Consider the following 19,112-nt stretch of genomic DNA (forward strand, 5'->3'; position numbering starts at 1 on the left):
AATTCCTTGAAGTCTTGTGTCATTTTCTTTGCATTAGAAGAAGCAGTCACTTTTCCAGTCTTAACTGTCCTCAGCAAAGAAATACCTTCTTTCATCCCTATGAGGGATTCTGAGGCTTTCTAATACCTTTTCTATGGACATGCCTGTTCCATCCTTTTTGCTCCCTCTTTTGAGGGAATCCTTAGATTGTATGCCTTATTCCTATTCTGCAAAGCCAGCATGGGTGCTGAGAGCCTCAGGTTTCCTTTATCCAGGGCTGTGCTGAATATCCTAATTGGTATGGTTTCTCGCAATCCCATTGAGTCAGACCTGCTCTTGGTACTGTTGACAAGACACAACAGAGAGCCAGCCATACGATGGGAGTGTGTATGGGTAAGGCAGGTATGGGGGTGGAACAAGCAGGGGGTCCCCAGCAGTTCATGGGTGGGTTTTCTGATAGAGTTGTGAAGCAGGAGGATCATGTTCCTTTGACGCCCCGCAAGAACCCTGGCTACTGTTCTCATAGCTGTTCTCCAGCCCCTAGTCCTGTAGCCGCACCTCAGTATTCTGGATGTGGCAAACAAAGTGGATCTCTTTGACAATATTCTGCACCACTGAGGTAGCTGGGTCCTCATTCACAGGCCAAGAAGGACTCTCTTGGCACTGAGCTGTGCTGCCTTGGGGGATGTGAGTAATGTGAAACCATTCTTACTGGCTCCAGTGCATCCAGTTTCAGATTTTTTGCTGAAGGGAGTTCTGGAATTTCTCCACTGACTCTTGAACTTCCACAAAAGCTCACTTATCCATGGATGATTGTCTCAGTCAGTGTTCTTTGGAGTGAAGACAGTAGAAAACTCTTATTGCACCATAATGAATACAAGTTCAACTTCTTTTTTTTTTTTTTTTTTTTTTTTGCGGTACGCGGGCCTCCCACCGCTGTGGCCTCTCCAGTTGCGGAGCACAGGTTCCGGACGCGCAGGCCCAGTGGCCATGGCTCACGGGCCCAGCCACTCTGCGGCATGCGGGATTCTCCAGGACCGGGGCACGAGCCCGCGTCCCCTGCACCAGCAGGCAGACTCTCAACCACTGCGTCACCAGGGAAGCCCTAAGTTCAACTTTTATTAGAGATAATGAGATTGATTTCTGTAGGGAAACTTTAAGATACCTTAAATAAGATATCATTTTATTTTTTATTATTATGCTCGTAAGATATTTTCTCATTTATCCTTTTATAGTCACATATTGAAAAAAGGAAAAGAAGTACAAGCTAGAAAGTTTTGGGAAGAGGAAGCAGTGACAACTTATTTAGAGGAACTATCTTTTCCATTTTTTTATGGTTGAAAAAATATTACTGTACCTATCATAGCCTTTTTATTTGAAGCATTTTGAATAAATTTCATAAAATACATTATATTTTGAAAATAAATTGGATGTCTTAGGGGTGGCATGTTGGAAATTAATTTTTTTATAGTATAAATTACAACTAATTCTTACTTGCATAGTTCCTTAGAGACTGTGTCAATATCAAACATTAATAAGAGATATAGGGACTTCCCTGGTGGGGCAGTGGTTAAGAATCCGCCTGCCAATGCAGGGGACACGGGTTCAAGCCCTGGTTGGGGAAGATCTCACATGCCGTGGAGCAACCAAGCCTGTGCACCACAACTACTGAGCCTGTGCTCTAGAGCCCGTGAGCCACAACTGCTGAACCCACATGCTGCAGCTACTGAAGGCCATGCACCTAGAGCCTGTGCTCCACAACAGGAGAAGCCTGTGCACTGCAATGAAGGGTGCCCCCTGCTCACTGCAACTAGAGAAAGCCTGCATGCAACAATGAAGACTCAGTGCAGCCAAAGATTAAATAAATAGATTAAAAAAAGAGATATAAATAACCACGACATATGCTTAAAAAAAAAGAAGAAGAAAGGGATAATCGTGCTCTGGAAATTCAGCAGCAGAGGAAGTAGTTGTTTTTAGCATTTTCTTCATGAGGAAGGACATGTAGGGGATAAATTAGTGCAGGAATAACACGTAAAGGTCATTTACATAGAAGAAATCTGAAACCAAGGATAGAGTTTGGGTCTTATGGAGACTTTGGATATTTTTGTTTGGCTGATGAGAGAGACAGAAACAGAGATTGGGGTAGTGGTAGAAAGGAGGGGAAGATGAAGAAAAATTACGAGAATAATGGAAAGGTTGTCAGAACCAGATCTTAGAGGCTTGTAAGCCAAGGAGATCAGATTTTATTTGGAGAATCAGTAGGGAGTCATTAACATGTTTTGAATTGAGGTCTTACATCATTTAAAGTATGCTTTAGAAAAGGAAGAAGTTTACACTCACATGTATAAGAGAAGGAGAGAGGGATACCGTTCATGAAGGACCACGTAGGGTAAGAAAGCAGAGGAGAAGAGGAGATGCCATAGTCCAGAGCTTTTATTGGGATTCTATAGGGAAGGAATGGGCAAGGAAGAATAGGTATACTAAGTTTAGGATTGGATAGGTTGAACAATGTTAGTGGCCTTTGGGCTATAGGAACTGTCCCTAGTTGTTTGGAATGTGGCCCTGGGTTATTTTAGAGTAAGGAGAATCTTGGCTTAGTAAATTTGGTGGTTAGGGGTGTGGGCTCTGATTGGTTGGTTTTTATATCAAAGGTGCACTCACAGGGAGACTATTGCTGTCAGTAGGCAGTCCCTCCAGGATCAAGGTCACAAAAGAGAGAGAAATATAGTTGGTGCACTACATTACTTGCAGTCTTAATAGTAACAATTTATATGTTGTCAGCAAAAATGATAGAGATTAAAGAAGCTGTATGTGATAGCACTGTTGAAGGTGAGTTAGAAAGTGAGAAAGTGGCGATAGGAAAACCAATTAGGAAGTTTCTGTGGTACTTGCAACATAAGTAAATCATGGCCCCTAATAAACCTCCCCTTTCTACTCCCTCTATCTCCTCACTTGCTTTTTAGGCATGTGCTAGGTTCTTCGTATTTTTGTTTTTTAATTTTTCTTTTTTTTTTAAACTGGCTATTTTTTCTACCCTAGGCCATATTTTGTCGATGACCTACCTTCAGGTTTCATGTTTTTATGTTATTGTTTCAGTCACCAGGAGAGAGAGAGAGAAACTCTTGCTTGTGGTTTCAGACATCCTATAGATGGGACTTTGATTTTATTGTGTAAAGATGAATTTATTTTTTAACCTTTCAGCTGGTACCAAGTTATTCGTGGCCTGGAGAATATACATATACTTTGAGAATTATTTCCGCAACTAGATGGTCAATTAAGGGAGGTCACTGTAAGTTATATAGAAATCTTAAGAAGGTTTACCATTGTAATGAATTTTGAATTTTTACCATTTTGTAATTTATTGGTAGGAGATTGTAGACTATATTAAATTTAAAGATGTAATAAAAATCTTTTAGGAATTCCCTCAGTATTCCACAAAATGTGTTAAAGTTGAACCTTAAAGAGTCATGGCTGTTTATGGAAAGGAGGCTGGAGGGAGTTTTCTGGGGTACAAAAAATGTTTTATATCTTACTCTGAGTAATGCTAATACAAATTTACACAAATATAAATTTATTAAGCTAAACACTTAAGATTTATGCACTTTAATAAAAGAAACTAGTGAAATATAGCAGAAAAAAAACAGAGAACAAACTAGTGGTTACCAGAGGGGAGAGGGAAGGAGCAAAATAAGGTAGGGAATCAAGAGGTTAAAAAGTAGTATGTATAACATAAATAAGTTACAAGGATATATTGTACTACACAGGAAACATGGCCAGTGTTTTATAATAACTAGAAATAGAATAACCTTCAAAAATTGTGAATCACTGAAACTTATATAACAATTGCACATCAACTGTACCTCAGTTTAAAAAAAGAAAAAAATTTCTGCACTTTATGTAGAGTACAATGTAACTAAAACAAAGAGAAAAACCCCAAAACACTGTCAACATGCTTGAGTTAACTTCTCTTACGATACAGCTACCCAAATAATAATAATTGGTAATCATTATGTTCACTTTATTTTACCTTGATAGGTTTTGATAAATCAAGAAATGTGACCATTTCAGAAGTGTAAATATCATGATGACGTTTTAAGTATGTGATACGAAAAAGTTAATGTTTGATATACTTTATTTCCCGGTTTAGGAGCTGTGACTAATGAGAATCAAAGGCCATGGATGAAGATGAACTTGAATTACAGCCACAAGAGCCAAACTCATTTTTTGATGGAATAGGTATATCTATTTCTTGGGTTGTTCCACTTTCCATCTGACAAATTTGGAGTTACCAAGAGGCTGTATTGCTAGATCTGTATTGATTTATCCTTAGGTATCTTGTTTTCCTCTCGAAATCTCGTTGCCAACTCAGTCTGTCAGTAATACCATCAGTATCAAAGTCTTGTTATCTTTATTCTAAATTTTCTCAGTTTACTAAGTCCTATTAGTTCTGACTTTGAAAGTGTTTCTTGTTTATTTCTGCTGTTACTGGTTTTCTTTTGTTGCTGTAATGCATTTCCACAAATTGAGGGACCTAAAATACATCAGTTTGTTACCTCACAGATTTGTAGGTCAGAAGTTCAGCTACAGTGTGGCTAAACTTGGTCCTTGTGTAGAGTTTCACAGAGTGTTGGCAGGGCTTCATTCTTTTCTGGAGCTAGCAATCCAAACTAGTATTCATTCTGATGGTATAAAGTTTTAAAGAATTTTGTGAATCTCCTTTCTGTGTCATTGGCATTTACCTTATTAGAAAAGAAATCCATCTACATATCCTTCCAAGATAGTCCCACTTCTTTTTGACTTCTGCTGAGATGGTTGCAGGACAACGCCCTAAGCTCTTTAGATGCATCCTACTTTGATTAAGGAATCTGTGAGGCACACAGTTTACAGCCTTAGAAAGACATTGTATGACTGAATTCTCAGACCTTTTGCTTTGTCTGAGATTATAGAAGAGTTGTAGTCAGAAACTACTTTTCCTCTAAAAGGTTCTTTCCTGACAGCAAATCACCCCAATTTTAACTCCTTTTTTCTTTGTCATCTGTTGATGCTGAGAATTTCCCCAGTTGTTAAGTCCTGCTACATTTTATTTATTGGTTCTTCCACAATTTATCTTCTTTTCTTGAATTTACCATAAGCGGCAAGAACAAACCAGGTCACATCATCAACACTCTGCTGAAATCTCCTGAGCTAAATATCTGAGTTAACTGTTACAAGTTACGTTTTCCATATAACCTCAGGATACAATTTTGCTAAGCTACTTGTCGCAATGTAACAGGTTTTTCCTTCCTTCAGTTTTGAGTAACATGTTTCTCACTATCTTTTGAGCTTTTACTAGCAGTGTCCTTAAAGTCTAGATTTGTATTAACTGTCTGTACATGGTGACTTAGGTATTCTGTAAATTCTTTTAAAATTTTTCTGCTTTGGTTGTTTCTTCCTTCTGAGTTCTCACTAGCATGAGTTGTTAACATCCATATTTCCATTACTGGACTATTCAAGGGAGTATCAAAACCATTACACATTTGTAGGTATTTGTACAGCAGCACTCCACTCTCTGGTACCAAAAATCTGTATTCATTTCTATTACTATTGCTCTGCCAAACATTAAACAAATGTAGCTGTATAACATAGTAAAATTCTTCATCTCATGGTTTCCATACATCAGAAGTCTATCACCGCATAGCTATGCTATTTGGTTTGGACTTCATGCGGCTGAAATCAAGGTGTCAGCAGGGTGTTTGTTCCTTTCTGGAGCTTCTGGGGTGAAACTGATTCCAAGCTAATTCAGGTGGTTGGCTAAATTCACTTCCTTAACAGTTGTAGGGCTTAGGTGCCCATTTCCTTGCTGGCTGGCCTTTGCTCCTCACAGCTAGTGTTCCTTCACTTGCTTTTCATGTGCTCCCCATCCTGCCCCACCCAAAGCAATTGGGCATTGAATCTCTCTCATACTTAACGTTCTGCTTCAACTCTCTAATGCCAGCCTAAGAAATTTCTCTGCTTTAAGGGTTTATGTTTATCTAGTAAAATCACCCTATTTAAGGTTCATAACTTTAATTATATCTGAAAAGTATTTATGGCATTAGCCATAATGTGATGTATTCACAATTTCAGCCATTGTGGCATGGACATTTTGCAAAGAGGGTAGGGTGGACTAAATGGGCTGGGGTGGCTGTATACCACACTGCTCTTCATGCCGGTTCTCCCACTTAGCCCAGGCACTATTATCTCATTCTTAACTTATATTAAATTATTTACCTTGAAGTTAGTTTCTTTTTTTCACTACCTGTACCAGTAGAGTACTCATTCTAAAATAACACATGGATGATGTCATTTCTCTGTTCTTCGATGTCCAGGAGATAAAGTATAAACTTGAAATTCTCTGTTTTGATAGTGTCCTACTTATACAGCCCTGTTTCTCAAAAGGCTTTCTGAAAGGAGCCTTCTGCATCAGGCAGATGGAATCTTGCTTCATTCCTCCAACTGCTCAAGGAAAATTATATTCATGAAGTTTTAACAGTGGGAAAAAAAGTATTGACATTTACAGATGGTTCTAAGTACATAATATTGTAAAGTGATTTACACAGCTATTCTTATAAGTTAAAATTTTAAGAATTTTACTCATTGAATTTTATATGATCATATTGCCATATATTAAAGCAACAGTAATTAATTTTACTAAGAAACATGAGGATTTTTAACATGCTTTCTAAATCCTGTGTGTGTGTGTGTGTGTGTGTTTCTTAAACAATTTGGGATAGTCTTGACTCGTGGTAATTTCTATTTGATAATGGTAAATACATCTTTGGACACTTGAACATATTGAAGTATAATTAATGTTCTTGAAAGAGAGACTGTAAGTTCCTTGGAGAAAAACACATAGGATTTACTAGCTTAAAGCCACAAGCCACAAGCAAGCCTGGGCATGGGTCAAGGGGTAGAATGAAGGGCTTTTTCATTTTAGCTCTATTTATTTAGACTATGTTGTTTGTCTGTCTATGAACAAGTCACTTAATTTACCAGGTCCTCCATTTTTACATGTCCTAATAATAATGAAACCTCTCATTACAGTTTTTCAGAACACTTCCCTTACATTGCCATTTGATCATTACAATACTCCTGTGAGGTATGCACGACAGATATTACTGTCCTCATTTTACTGATGAGGCAACCAAAATTCAGAGGTTAAATGACTTGCCCAAGGTTACAAAATGAATGTGTCTAAACTGTGCTCTGTGATTTAGACCTTTTAATCAGTGCTGTTGCCACTAAGTGCTTTCACAGGTATGTTTTTAAGATGCAGCTTAAAGTCATCTATTGCTTGATGTGAATTATTAGAGACATTGAAGACAAATTATTACTAAGCTTTATGTTGGAGTTTTATAGAAATTAAAGAAGACATTTTCTTGTTATTGTTTCTATGTGTAATGAAAGTGGGTATTAACTGGTTTAAAGACTCCCTGCAGCTTTTATTATTCCTTGGCCCTTGTTGATCATTTTTGTTTGTTGAAGAATCTGTTTGTTTCTCGGAGGGCCTGCTTATTGACACATAGGCATTGGGTTAGGCATCTGCTTAAATTCAGTTTCTCTGAGTCATGACCAGGGACACTAATCAGCCAAGTAGCATTGTAGTTAAGACTTCCATGATTGCTTTTTACTGGACCAAGAGCCAAGATACCAGATTTGTTTTCTTTTATCTTATGTTTTTGGTAAGGATATTTTACTTCTTTTCCCATTCATGGCATTCATTCAGTACATGTGCTGTGCAAGCAACTGTGTGTGATCTTGGTGAAGTCATTTAATCTCAGGGGGCTCCAGTTGATTCACCCCTCCACCTTAACTACAGAATGGAGTGAGTAGGGTTTCTTATATTCTGAGGAAACTGCCTTGGAGATGGAGTGTACGGGCTTGGGAAGAGGCTAGATGGAGGCAAGATACCCTGGTGAACTCGGTCAGGCTGCACAGCAACTAACCTCAACCTCCACTGCTCCAGTGCAGCTGTACTTTATTTCATCTTCTCTATCCACAGAGATTCTTAACAAGTTGTCTTTCTTTCTCCTTAACTGTGTAGCATTCTATCTCACTTTTCACTGATGCCCAGCTCCTTTTATATGCCAAATTCAGAGGATAAATTTAGAGGATAATTTCTAAATTTCCAGTCATTAAAGAATAATGGTGGAATATTATACCAGAATAGGGTGAGACAATGAAATTTTTTAAAGGAAGGGAAGAAAAGAAATATATATGAATGATTAAAAGTAGAAAACTGTGTTGAATGAGTTGGGGGGGAAAAGAAAAGAAATGGAACAGACAGGAGGGAAAATGGTTCATTAGTTTTCTGAATTTGTGTTACTTAATTTCATAATTATGGCTTAAAATTTTATTTTGGTTGCCTGGTAACTTTAATGTTTGTTTGTTTTAATGAATATTTTTCTTTTGTGACTGCCCTGCATTTTTTGTTTTTCTAGTATTTCTTTACATGTTAATTGGTTAGCGTTGAATAAAACCGTGCTTGTGTTAAAATCTTTTGTTTCTTATATGAATCAGATAGATTCCCTCTTTATTTCTTAAAGCTATTTTAATGTTTGAGAAAGCCAAGGATATAGTCTGTTCTCCTGGTGGAAATTAAAGAACATTTACATCATTTAAGATAGCCATTCATGCCTACCTGAAATTTGTCGTTTTAATTTTTGTTTTTTTAAGGAACTGATGCTACACACATGGATGGTGATCAAATTGTTGTGGAAGTTCAAGAAACGGTTTTTGTTTCAGATGTTGTGGATTCAGATATAACTGTACATAACTTTGTTCCTGATGACCCAGACTCAGTTGTAATCCAAGATGTTATTGAGGATGTTGTTATTGAGGATGTTCAGTGCTCAGATATCTTAGAAGAAGCAGATGTGTCTGAAAATGTCATCATTCCAGAGCAAGTGCTTATTACCTCAGATGTAACCGAAGAAGTTTCTTTAGCACATTGCACAGTCCCAGATGATGTTTTAGCTTCTGATATTACTTCAGCCTCAATGTCTATGCCAGAACACGTCTTGACAAGTGAATCCATACATGTGTCTGACATTGGACACGTTGAACACGTTCATGATAGTGTAGTTGAAGCAGAAATCATCACTGATCCTCTGACAACTGATGTAGTTTCAGAAGAAGTATTGGTAGCAGATTGTGCCTCTGAAGCAGTCATAGATGCCAACGGGATCCCTGTGGACCAGCAAGATGATGACAAAGGCAACTGTGAGGACTACCTAATGATTTCCTGTAAGTGTTGGGGTACAGTGATTGTCCAAGGTGTTTTTGAAGGCTGTCTTTCCTAACTTACATTAGGGTGATGTTTTCTTTCTTTTTTTTTTATGGTACGCGGGTCTCTCACTGTTGCGGCCCCTCCCGCTGCGGAGCACAGGCTCCGGACGCGCAGGCCCAGCGGCCATGGCTCACGAGCCTAGCTGCTCCGCGGCATGTGGGATCCTCCCGGACCGGGGCGCGAGCCCGTGTCCCCTGTATCGGCAGGCGTACTTTCAACCACTGCGCCACCAGGGAAGCCCAGGGTGATGTTTTCTTGACTTAAATTTATATAATGTTAAGATAAATCTCATAAGCCTATTTGCAATATTGTTTTAGTGTGGTTCCTATAAGATAAGCTGTAATTAAGGAAAGTGAAATGATACAAAAGTAAAGTTATTTATTTCTACATAAGGTTGTAATAGAAAGATAAAGGCTGCAAAGAATAGGACTGAACTATATGAAATCGTGAAGGATGTAATTAGGCTGTTACTTCCCTTATTAGAATTACCACCAAAACTTGAAAGGGTTTCAGTTTGGAAAAAAATCTTCTCTCTTTATAATGCACTCACTTTTGCACTTACTTTTTCCCACACCAATGTCTCTTTTCCCTTTGGAGTAATAATTGTATTTTTAAAAATAAATTCACTTTTGCATTTGGAATTATATTAGTATAACACCTTGAAATAAAGTAGTCATGTACAAGAGCGTAAACAACTAATTTATGTAGATTTTAGATTGATTAGAAATTTAATATCATTGTTTTACATTCTGCTCACTACTCCTTATGGAATGCTGGCTTTCTTCATTGAGCGTACTTTTTTTAATCACCCAGGACATAATTAGACATAGTTTTGCTTATAGCACATATCATAGTCATAATAATTGTTAGTAGAATGCCTCGATAGGTGTCTGATCTTTCTGACTCCAGCTTTTAAATATATTCCTTACATTAATGGGGTTTCACTTTGTTGGCTAGTTCCATTATCTAGCTGTTGATTTAAACAACTTGGTTATCTTAAATTAGCAGCTCATACAGATAGCTAGGGTCTTTAAAATCAAGTTTTAGTGTACAGGTGGAGTTCAGACTGTTCCCACTGACTCTGAATATAAGTCTTTTTCCCTTGTGTCTTTGAGCATAGCACAGTAAAATTTACTGCACACATTTTGGGGGCAGAGATAGTAGGCATTTATATGTCTCCAGTGTGATCAGGTATATCATCATCGTGGCCCAGCTTTATGATAATGATAATTTTCTACATTTTACAGCCTCCACTGCTCCAGTGCAACAGCACTTTTTTCATCTTCTCTATCCACAGAGATTCTTAACAAGTTTTCTTTCTCCTTAACTGTGTGGCATTCTATCTCGCTTTTCAGTGATGTACTGTTTGAATTTTATACCACATACATGGATTACTCTTTTAATAAAAGTAAACTAATTGGCAAAAAAAAAAGCCACTGTGAAAGCAACAATAAGAATAAAAATAAATAATTTATTATCAGGAATCTTTTGATCAGGCTTTAGAATATTGCAAAAGTGAAATGGCAAAAAAAATAGAATTAAACATGATTATGGAGAAAATTGATAGACACAGGAGACAGAAACTAGGAGATAAAACCCAAATACAGAAAAATTCAGTGAACTTTTTAAATACTTAAAAGACAGTAAACCTTGAAAACTAGACAGAATTGGCTCATCACATACAAATGATCTTTCCTCAAAAAGAGTAATGGTGGTTTTCTCATTAGTAAACATGGAGGCTAGAAGGCAATGGGATAATACAGTCAATATGTTGAAGGGACAAAGACGGTCACCCAAGAATTCTATATCTAGCTAAAGTTTTAAAAATGAAGGAGAAATTGACCTTCCCATATGAACAAAAAAACCTGCAGTAATCAAGACTGATCAGTATTAGTATAAGGATAGACATATAAATCAATGGAAGAGAATTGACAGTGCAGACATAAACCCATACATCTCTGGCCATTGATTGATACACTGATTTTTCACAAAGGTTTCAAGATAGTTCAATGGGGGGACTCCCCTGGGGATCCATTGGTTAGGAGCCTGCACTCTTACTGCCAAGGGCCAGGGTTTGATCCTTGGTTGGGGAACTAAGATCCCACAAGCTGTGTGGTGAGGCCGAAAAAAAAAAAAAAAGTTCAATGGGGAGGAAAAATAGTCTCTTCAACAAATGATACTGGGATCTCAGAATTGGAGAAAATATTTGTAAAGCCTGTATGTAACGGTCTAAGAATCAAGGATATTAACCTTTTACAACTCAGTAATAAAAAGACAGATAACCTGATTTTAAAAATGGGCAGAGAACTTGAGTAGACATTTCTTCAAAGGAAAAAGCGTAAGTATATAAAGGATGTTCAACATTGTTAGTCATGAGGGGAATACAAATCAAAACCAGAGTGAGATACCACTACAGACATTCAGATTGGTATTTTAAGAAATGGAAAGTAAGAAGTATTGGCACGAATGGGGAGATTTTGCATCTCATAAATTGCTGGTGGGAAAGAAAACGGTGTAGCCACTTCAGAAAAATTTGGCAATTCCTCAGAAAGTTAAACATGAAATTACCGTATGACACAGCTATTCTACTGCTAAGCATATACCCGGGAAATTTTAAAACATGTCCACACAATAGTTTTTATACAGATGTTTATAGCAGCATTTTTAATGCTAGTAGCCAAAACATGTAAACAACCCTAATGTTCATTAGTAGGTGAATTGACTTTAAAAATGTGGTATCACCATACATTGGAATTTTATTTGGCCATAAAAATAAGAGAAGCATTGATACAGTCCACATCATGGATGAACTTAGAAAGTTCAAGAAATAAGTATATGAAATGTCTAGAATAGGTATATCTATAAGGACAAAAAGTAAATTAGTGATCGCCTAATCTAATTGTGAGATAGTTGAAGATGGGTTGGTAAAAGAGTACAAAGGTTATCTTTTGAGGGCGATAGAAATATTCTGGAATTAGATGGCGATGATAATTGCACGACTGTGAATTTATTAAACACCACTGAATTGTGCACTCTACTCACTATAAAAGGGTGACTGTCATGGTATATAAATTTTATCTCAATATTAAAAGAGAATCATTGAAATCATATGAGGCAATACATTGTAAAAAGAAATTAACAGAATGATAAAACCGTCAAGTCGTAATGGTAGTTACGTTAGTGAACTTTTAGAGGATAAACCACAAAATACTCAATACCATATGATAATCCAACAGGGTCTAAAAATTCTGAGGAAACTATAGTTTAAAAATTTTATACCCAGCCAACTTGTTCTTCAAAACAAAATGACAGATAAGTCATTCTCAGGTACCCAAGATTTCACAGACATTAGGACTCATGAGTGGTGGGGGTTTGCTATTCAGTAATTAATAGAACAATTAAATGAAATACATCAGTAGAAATATCTCAGGAATGGAGGGAAAAACTGGTGTTAATTTAAAACTAGAGTTTGGCGTTAGCAGATGCAAACCGTTATATGCAGAATGGATAAACAACAAGGTCCTACTGTGTGTGTAGAACAGGGAACTATATTCAATATCCTATAATAAACCATAAAAGAAAAGAATATAAAAATTATGTGTGTAACTGAATCACTTTGCTGAACAGCAGAAATTGACACAATGTTGTAAATCAACTGTACTTCAGTAAAGTAAAAAATAAAAGTAGACTAAACAAATGTATATTTTAAGATCATGCAACAAAGTAATTATGTACAAAGTATTAACTATAAAGTATTTCGGATGGCATGATGTATAAGTGTGTTAATTTCTATCTCTCATCACAGATGACAGTAGATAACTGTCCTTAAAATATGATAACCATCTAATAACTATAATACTTTTCCAAGAGGGGTGTTTTAAAATCTACATTTATTGGGCTAATAGACATTTACTTGAAGACCATCACTTATACATTTAGCAAATGGATGTTGAATAGTTAACGATGTGCCAGGCAATGTTGTAGGCTCTTGGGATTAGTGAATAAAATGAATGGAAGTTCCTTCCCTTCACAGGGAATGCCTTCTAGCAGAAGTGTACAGGCATAAAATTAATAAGTGAATTATGTGTGTATTAGAAAGTGCTTTGAAAAAGTTAAAATAGCCCAATAAAGAAGATAGTGAGTTGTTATGCTCAGGATGCCTAGAGAAGATGACATTTTATGAAAGACTTCATTTGAGTTTTCTGGTAGACATCAAAAAGGAAATGGATGTGCTAAACTGAGTTCAGGAGATAGTTCTGGGTTAATGATATAGATTGATATAGATTGAGAATTCTTAGTGTATAGATGAAATTTAAACCGTAAGGGTGAGATCACCAAAACAGGGATTGGTTATGTATAAAGGAAAGAAGGCCAAGAATGAAAAGGCGTGAAGTTTTTAAGAGGCAGGGGAAAAGGAGCAGCTATGACAGAAGAATCAAGAGTGTAGGTCAAAGAAGTCAAGAAGGAAAGTCAGTCACAGAGGAGAGTGAACATCTGTGTCAGATGCTAGTGCAAGTCAAATGAGTGCTGAGAATTGGTCATGAGTGACTTTAGTGAACAGTTTTGGTGAAGTTTGGCAGAAGCCTAAGTGAAGTGAGTTCAGAGAATGTGGAATGAGAATTGGAGAAATGAAACTTGCAGAAGTGGGATCAAGATAAGGTGGTTTTATCATTGTTGCTGTTTTACAGAGAGAAAGCTTAGTTGTTTTCTGAAAGGAATGTTCCTGTAGAAAATGATGGATAAATTGATGTAAAAGATAATTATTGAACAGTACAGAGAAAATATAAATTAGTGCTCAAGTCAGAGGGATTGCTTTTAAATAGGAGGAGTACAAATAGTTTATGGTAACGTACAGTAAAAATAGAATTTATGGATTTAGTTGTTGTCAAGCGGGTAGAGCCAAATTTAGTGGATTTTTTTTAATGTTGTTTCACTTGTTCTTAGGGAAATAGGAAGTAAAATCAATTGGTAGGTAGTGTTGGAGTTTTGAGGAAAAAATGTGAAATATAATTCATTCACAACAGTTTATGGTCATGTATTTGAAAATGAAACCATAAGAATTATGTGATTTTTAAAAAAAATCCAGATGTAGCTGCATAGATAATAGGTGCAAAGACAAAAGTTACATTCAGCAGGGGTGTGATTCTGCAAATCAAATGGTCAGATGAAGTGAGAGAGGGCCATAGGAATTGGGAGAATATTCAAGGGACTAGAATGGTGAACGTGAAATTAAATTGGCTTTATTGTTGAATTTGTTGTTTAAAAATAACATTATAGGGCTTCCCTGGTGGCGCAGCGGTTGAGAGTCCGCCTGCCGATGCAGGGGACACAGGTTCGTGCCCCGGTCCGGGAAGATCCCACATGCCGCGGAGCGGCTAGGCCCGTGAGCCATGGCCACTGAGCCTGTGCGTCCAGAGCCTGTGCTTCGCAATGGGAGAGGCCACAACAGTGAGAGGCTCGCGGACCGCAAAAAAATAAATAACGTTATAATTTTCCTTTAAAACATTTGTGTTCATTCTTCCATTCTTTTACATGTATACATGCATAGAGAAATATCTGAACAGTATTCTTGTAACTATTGATAGTTTTAGGTGATGGGGTTAGAGCCTAGAATTTTGACCACTAAGTCCCCAGGGAACTCCCTTTATTGCATATTTTTAAAAACGTAGAAGCAACTAGAAGGATCTTTTACAGCTGCAGGTGAATATGTGACATTTTGCAATTCCAAAATTATTAGATTTTACAGTCCTCAAGAGTTTTATGGTTACCTACAGATTAACATTTATAAAAACATCTAGTGTGAATTTGTAAACACAGGACATTAGGTTTTTCAGTACCTGTTTAAAATGACTTTTTATAAACTTGCCAAAAGAGGGCAGCTTCATCTACAAAGTTCTTAGAGGTTAGTTCTCCAAAGAATTATACATTTATTTTGGATTGTCCTGCCTGGTTTGCTGAGATCTCCAGCCCCTATCTCAGTTTGACATTCCAAAGTCACCTTTAAGAACATAATTTTAATTGTCAGTCAGCTGGATATGTCATTAAAAAAACCGCTAGGGCTTCCCTGGTGGCGCAGTGGTTGAGAGTCCGCCTGCTCATGCAGGGGACACGGGTTCGTGCCCCGGTCCGGGAAGATCCCACATGCCGCGGAGCGGCTGGGCCCGTGAGCCATGGCCACTGAGCCTGCGCGTCCGGAGCCTGTGCTCCGCAACGGGTGATGCCACAACGGTGAGAGGCCCTCGTATCGCAAAACAAACAAACAAAAAAAACGCTATTACACGTCAGACCAGAATTAAGGATATAATGCCTATTTTTTCCTCACGAACTGTATTTATTAAATATTGTAAAGATATTTAACAATTTAGTTAAATTCAGGGTTTAGGGAAGGGGAGTGTGTGTGTTATTTGTTTATAATTGCCAAGAGTTTAACAAGCTGGGATTTTTGACCCTTGATATCATTAGGTTCATCCTGTACCAGCTCATTCTCCCTCACTTCTCAAGTTCTTAACCCAGTCTACCTTTCTCTTACTTTTAAACCAGAGTCCTTTGCCTCCTCTTGTGTATATCTGGTTGAAACCACCAGTCAGGACTTTTTTTCTTGTTTTCTGCATTTCTAGCTCCTGTCCCCCCAAAACAGGCTAGCTACATTGCTATTGCTGTTTGCTTCTGGGTATCAAAAATAATAGTGTTTACCCTCCTGTATAAGGAAACTGCCTTCATTTTTGCTCCTAGTTTCGTCTTCTCCCTTTCCTTCTGAGGTCTTGATCCAGCAGATTCACCATGCCCTCTTAATTCCAGCCTCTCACTTTCTTTATTACCTATAGACTTTGAGCAGGCTTAAGTATTTTTATCAAACAGTAATCTCCTTGATCCTGCAACCCATTCTGATTACTGCTTCTGTATTCTCCTTTTTTATACTAAACTTAAAGAAATTTACATCCTATATAGAATTCTCCACCCACTTTTGTCTGACCCCATATAGCATTCACTAAAACACTTTTCATCGAGAATATCAGTGACCTCTGGGTTACTATAAACCAGTGTAGATGTTCCTCCTTGACTTCGTATGTGTGTTGTGTTATTCTGTGTGCCATAGTAGGGTTTGCACATTGGTAAAAATATTTCAGGATGCTGTTTGAAAGCAGTTTTATGTTAAGTAATTTATTGGGGATGGGGATGGTCTTGATTTGTAATAAGAAACTAAAGTGTTGTATTTTCACTTGGGAGATACTTAATTTATCTGAATATTCTACGTAAGAATATTCTATAATTCTATGTAAGAATTTGATTAGACAAATGAAATTTTTAGATCTTATAGAGAACATGATGGGGAATTTGGAGAAGTTATTTTAAAGATATCAAAAGCTGAATTCTGTCTTTCTAAGCCAGTGTTAGGAATTTAAGACGTAAAATTACATAGTGGTCAAAACTATCGCCATGGCCTTATTTGAGTTGTGCTTGAGTCATGAACTTACTCATCTGATCGCTACTCATGGAAAAACCACCTTCTGTTAATTATACCGTTTATGGATTTTTCAAAAAAATCACCTTAAATCTCATAGAATTCTTAAAATACCTAAAAGTTGATGAATGTTAGCTATGAGTCACATGGATTAGGTTTTGTATTCTGGCTTAGGTCATTACCTGTGTGATCTCAGATAAATCATTCAACTTTCATTAACATAGGTTTCCTGTCCTTTAAAATTTTGGCAGTACTTTAAAACCTCCCTCCTTAAGTATTTAGTTACTAGGTAGGTAATCTCTTAAATGGTAGCTATATCACATTTTAAAATAATCAAATCATCTGTTCATCATCTGTTTTCCTACTAGAATACAAACTTCTTGAGTCCATGACTTTTTCGTATTTTATTTGTATCTCTGGTATCTAGCCCAAAGTCGCACTTATAGTTGTGATTCATTGTTGAATTGAATAAAATATAATCGTTCAACGAAAAGGATAATGAAATACGTCTAGCAGAGGAGCACCAGAAGCAAAAAGGAAATGAAAAGGCTTGATGGCAGTATTGAAGACAAGCTAAATTGAAGTCTTCTCTGGGCTTTGGTTCTGCTTCTCTCTGCTTGGTCTTCAGCTCTGCCAGATAGACCACTTGTTGTGTCTAGAGCAGAGAGAACATTCCTTCAATCTTTCTCTAATGCACACAGCGTCAGTGATGAGTTGAATAGTACTAAGTTTTTATCAGTCTTTGCCAAACTTTCTTTTGTGCCAGAGATAGCAGTGCACGAAAGGATATATTATTTGGGAATTATATTTTTGGTATTATTACAATTCAGAATATGTTTCTTTGAGACATTGTTTTTTTTTACTTTTGTTAATTTTCCAAATCCTAAACATAATACTGTACAAATTTTTTTTCTTCTGTTATGAAGTTTAAAATATGAAATGTTTGTTCTGTATTCCCTGAATCTCTACTATTGGGAACCATGAGAGCCTCTATTGTTAAATAAGGATTTTGGGGGTTTTTTTCCCAAAAATGTAAAACACCCTACCTTCATTAAGGTCTATAAGAGTATGTTTAAGTATAGATTTGCTGCATTTGTAAGCAATGACCCAGAATGATTACTTTTATGAACTCAAGTATCTGTGTGTTTGTTATGTGCACGTATATATACCATGTCTGTAAGTATGTGGTTTTACATGAAACAGTTTGATGTTTACATTGACCATTGTAATATACATTTTTGAAAATCATACTTCGTTGTTTTTTTTTTTAATTCAATTCTAATAGAAACATAAGATCAAACAGTATTCAGGAGTAGTGAACATGAGATAACACCGATAAAGCATTTATATTAAATTTAGTGCTTGCTGATTTTACTACTAGGACATTTCCCACAAGATTTTCGAAAATATAATACTGCTTTTACCTTATGCATATAACTATATCCAAAGGTAAGGTATATCATTTCATTACTTTTGTTAGTTTCCTAGGTTACCAGCAGTTTAAGTAAAATAATTTTTACCTTTATATCTCATCTGCTTTTCGAAAATTTTCAAAATGTATTCATTGAATCTTCTGCTTTCTGGGTAGAATCATCCAGTTTTACATGAGTCAGGTTAGAGATTATGTTTGTAAAAAAGGAGTTTTGAAAATGGTAATATTTTATTTAAGCATCTATTACTATGTAATGTGTTTCCTGCCTTTTTAGTGGATGATGCTGGCAAAATAGAACACGACGGTTCCTCTGGAATGACCATGGATGCAGAGTCGGAAATGGATCCTTGTAAAGTGGATGGCACTTGCCCTGAAGTCATCAAGGTGTACATTTTTAAAGCTGACCCTGGAGAGGATGACTTAGGTAAGAGGAAACCTTCAGCATATTATACATCCTGATCAAACACTTCAGCCTAATTACTTTTTGGTGGTTTAGACTGAGAATGCTGTAATCTTTTCTGAAGGTAACTTTTAGGAGGGTTCCAATGTAACAGAAAAGTATGTAAAATGTAGTAAGTGAAACAGGTGGAAATGAAGTCTTCACATAAATTCTTGGAGCCTTCATCTTCTCTGATAGGTGGCACTGTAGACATTGTGGAGAGTGAGCCTGAGAATGATCGTGGAGTTGAACTACTTGATCAGAATAGCAGTATTCGTGTGCCAAGGGAAAAGATGGTTTACATGACTGTTAACGACTCTCAGCAAGATGAAGATTTAAGTAAGTAGGTGGCCTTTTTGTGGGAGAGAATTTTATGTTTCTATAGGCTTTAAATTTTTTAAAGCACCAGTATTTGAAGAAAATAAGCAGCACTAAGAAGACATTATTGTACTGCTGTATTCCAAAGAAGAATATCAGTGACTCTTGATGTATG

At 36.8% G+C, this 19,112-nt stretch overlaps 1 protein-coding gene across 6 annotated transcripts in view; it reads left to right on the forward strand.

The window, feature by feature from the left end:
• Window positions 1-19,112, forward strand: part of LOC117310586 (zinc finger X-chromosomal protein) — a 55,255-nt gene that overhangs the window by 30,533 nt on the left and 5,610 nt on the right. For 4 of the 6 annotated variants that reach the window (XM_073799764.1, XM_033850279.2, XM_073799763.1 and 1 more), the window contains 4 exons: window positions 4,127-4,215; window positions 8,674-9,243; window positions 18,455-18,604; window positions 18,818-18,958. In XM_073799764.1, the coding sequence (XP_073655865.1) occupies window positions 4,155-4,215; window positions 8,674-9,243; window positions 18,455-18,604; window positions 18,818-18,958 (922 nt within the window). In that variant the 5' untranslated portion in view covers window positions 4,127-4,154. Of the gene's footprint in view, window positions 1-3,180; window positions 3,269-4,126; window positions 4,216-8,673; window positions 9,244-18,454; window positions 18,605-18,817; window positions 18,959-19,112 lie in introns of all 6 variants that reach the window. The other 2 variants (XM_033850275.2, XM_033850280.2) reach the window with 2 other exon arrangements.

Source organism: Tursiops truncatus (genome assembly GCF_011762595.2).
Source record: "Tursiops truncatus isolate mTurTru1 chromosome Y unlocalized genomic scaffold, mTurTru1.mat.Y SUPER_Y_unloc_1, whole genome shotgun sequence".
Taxonomy (NCBI): Eukaryota; Metazoa; Chordata; class Mammalia; order Artiodactyla; family Delphinidae; genus Tursiops; species Tursiops truncatus.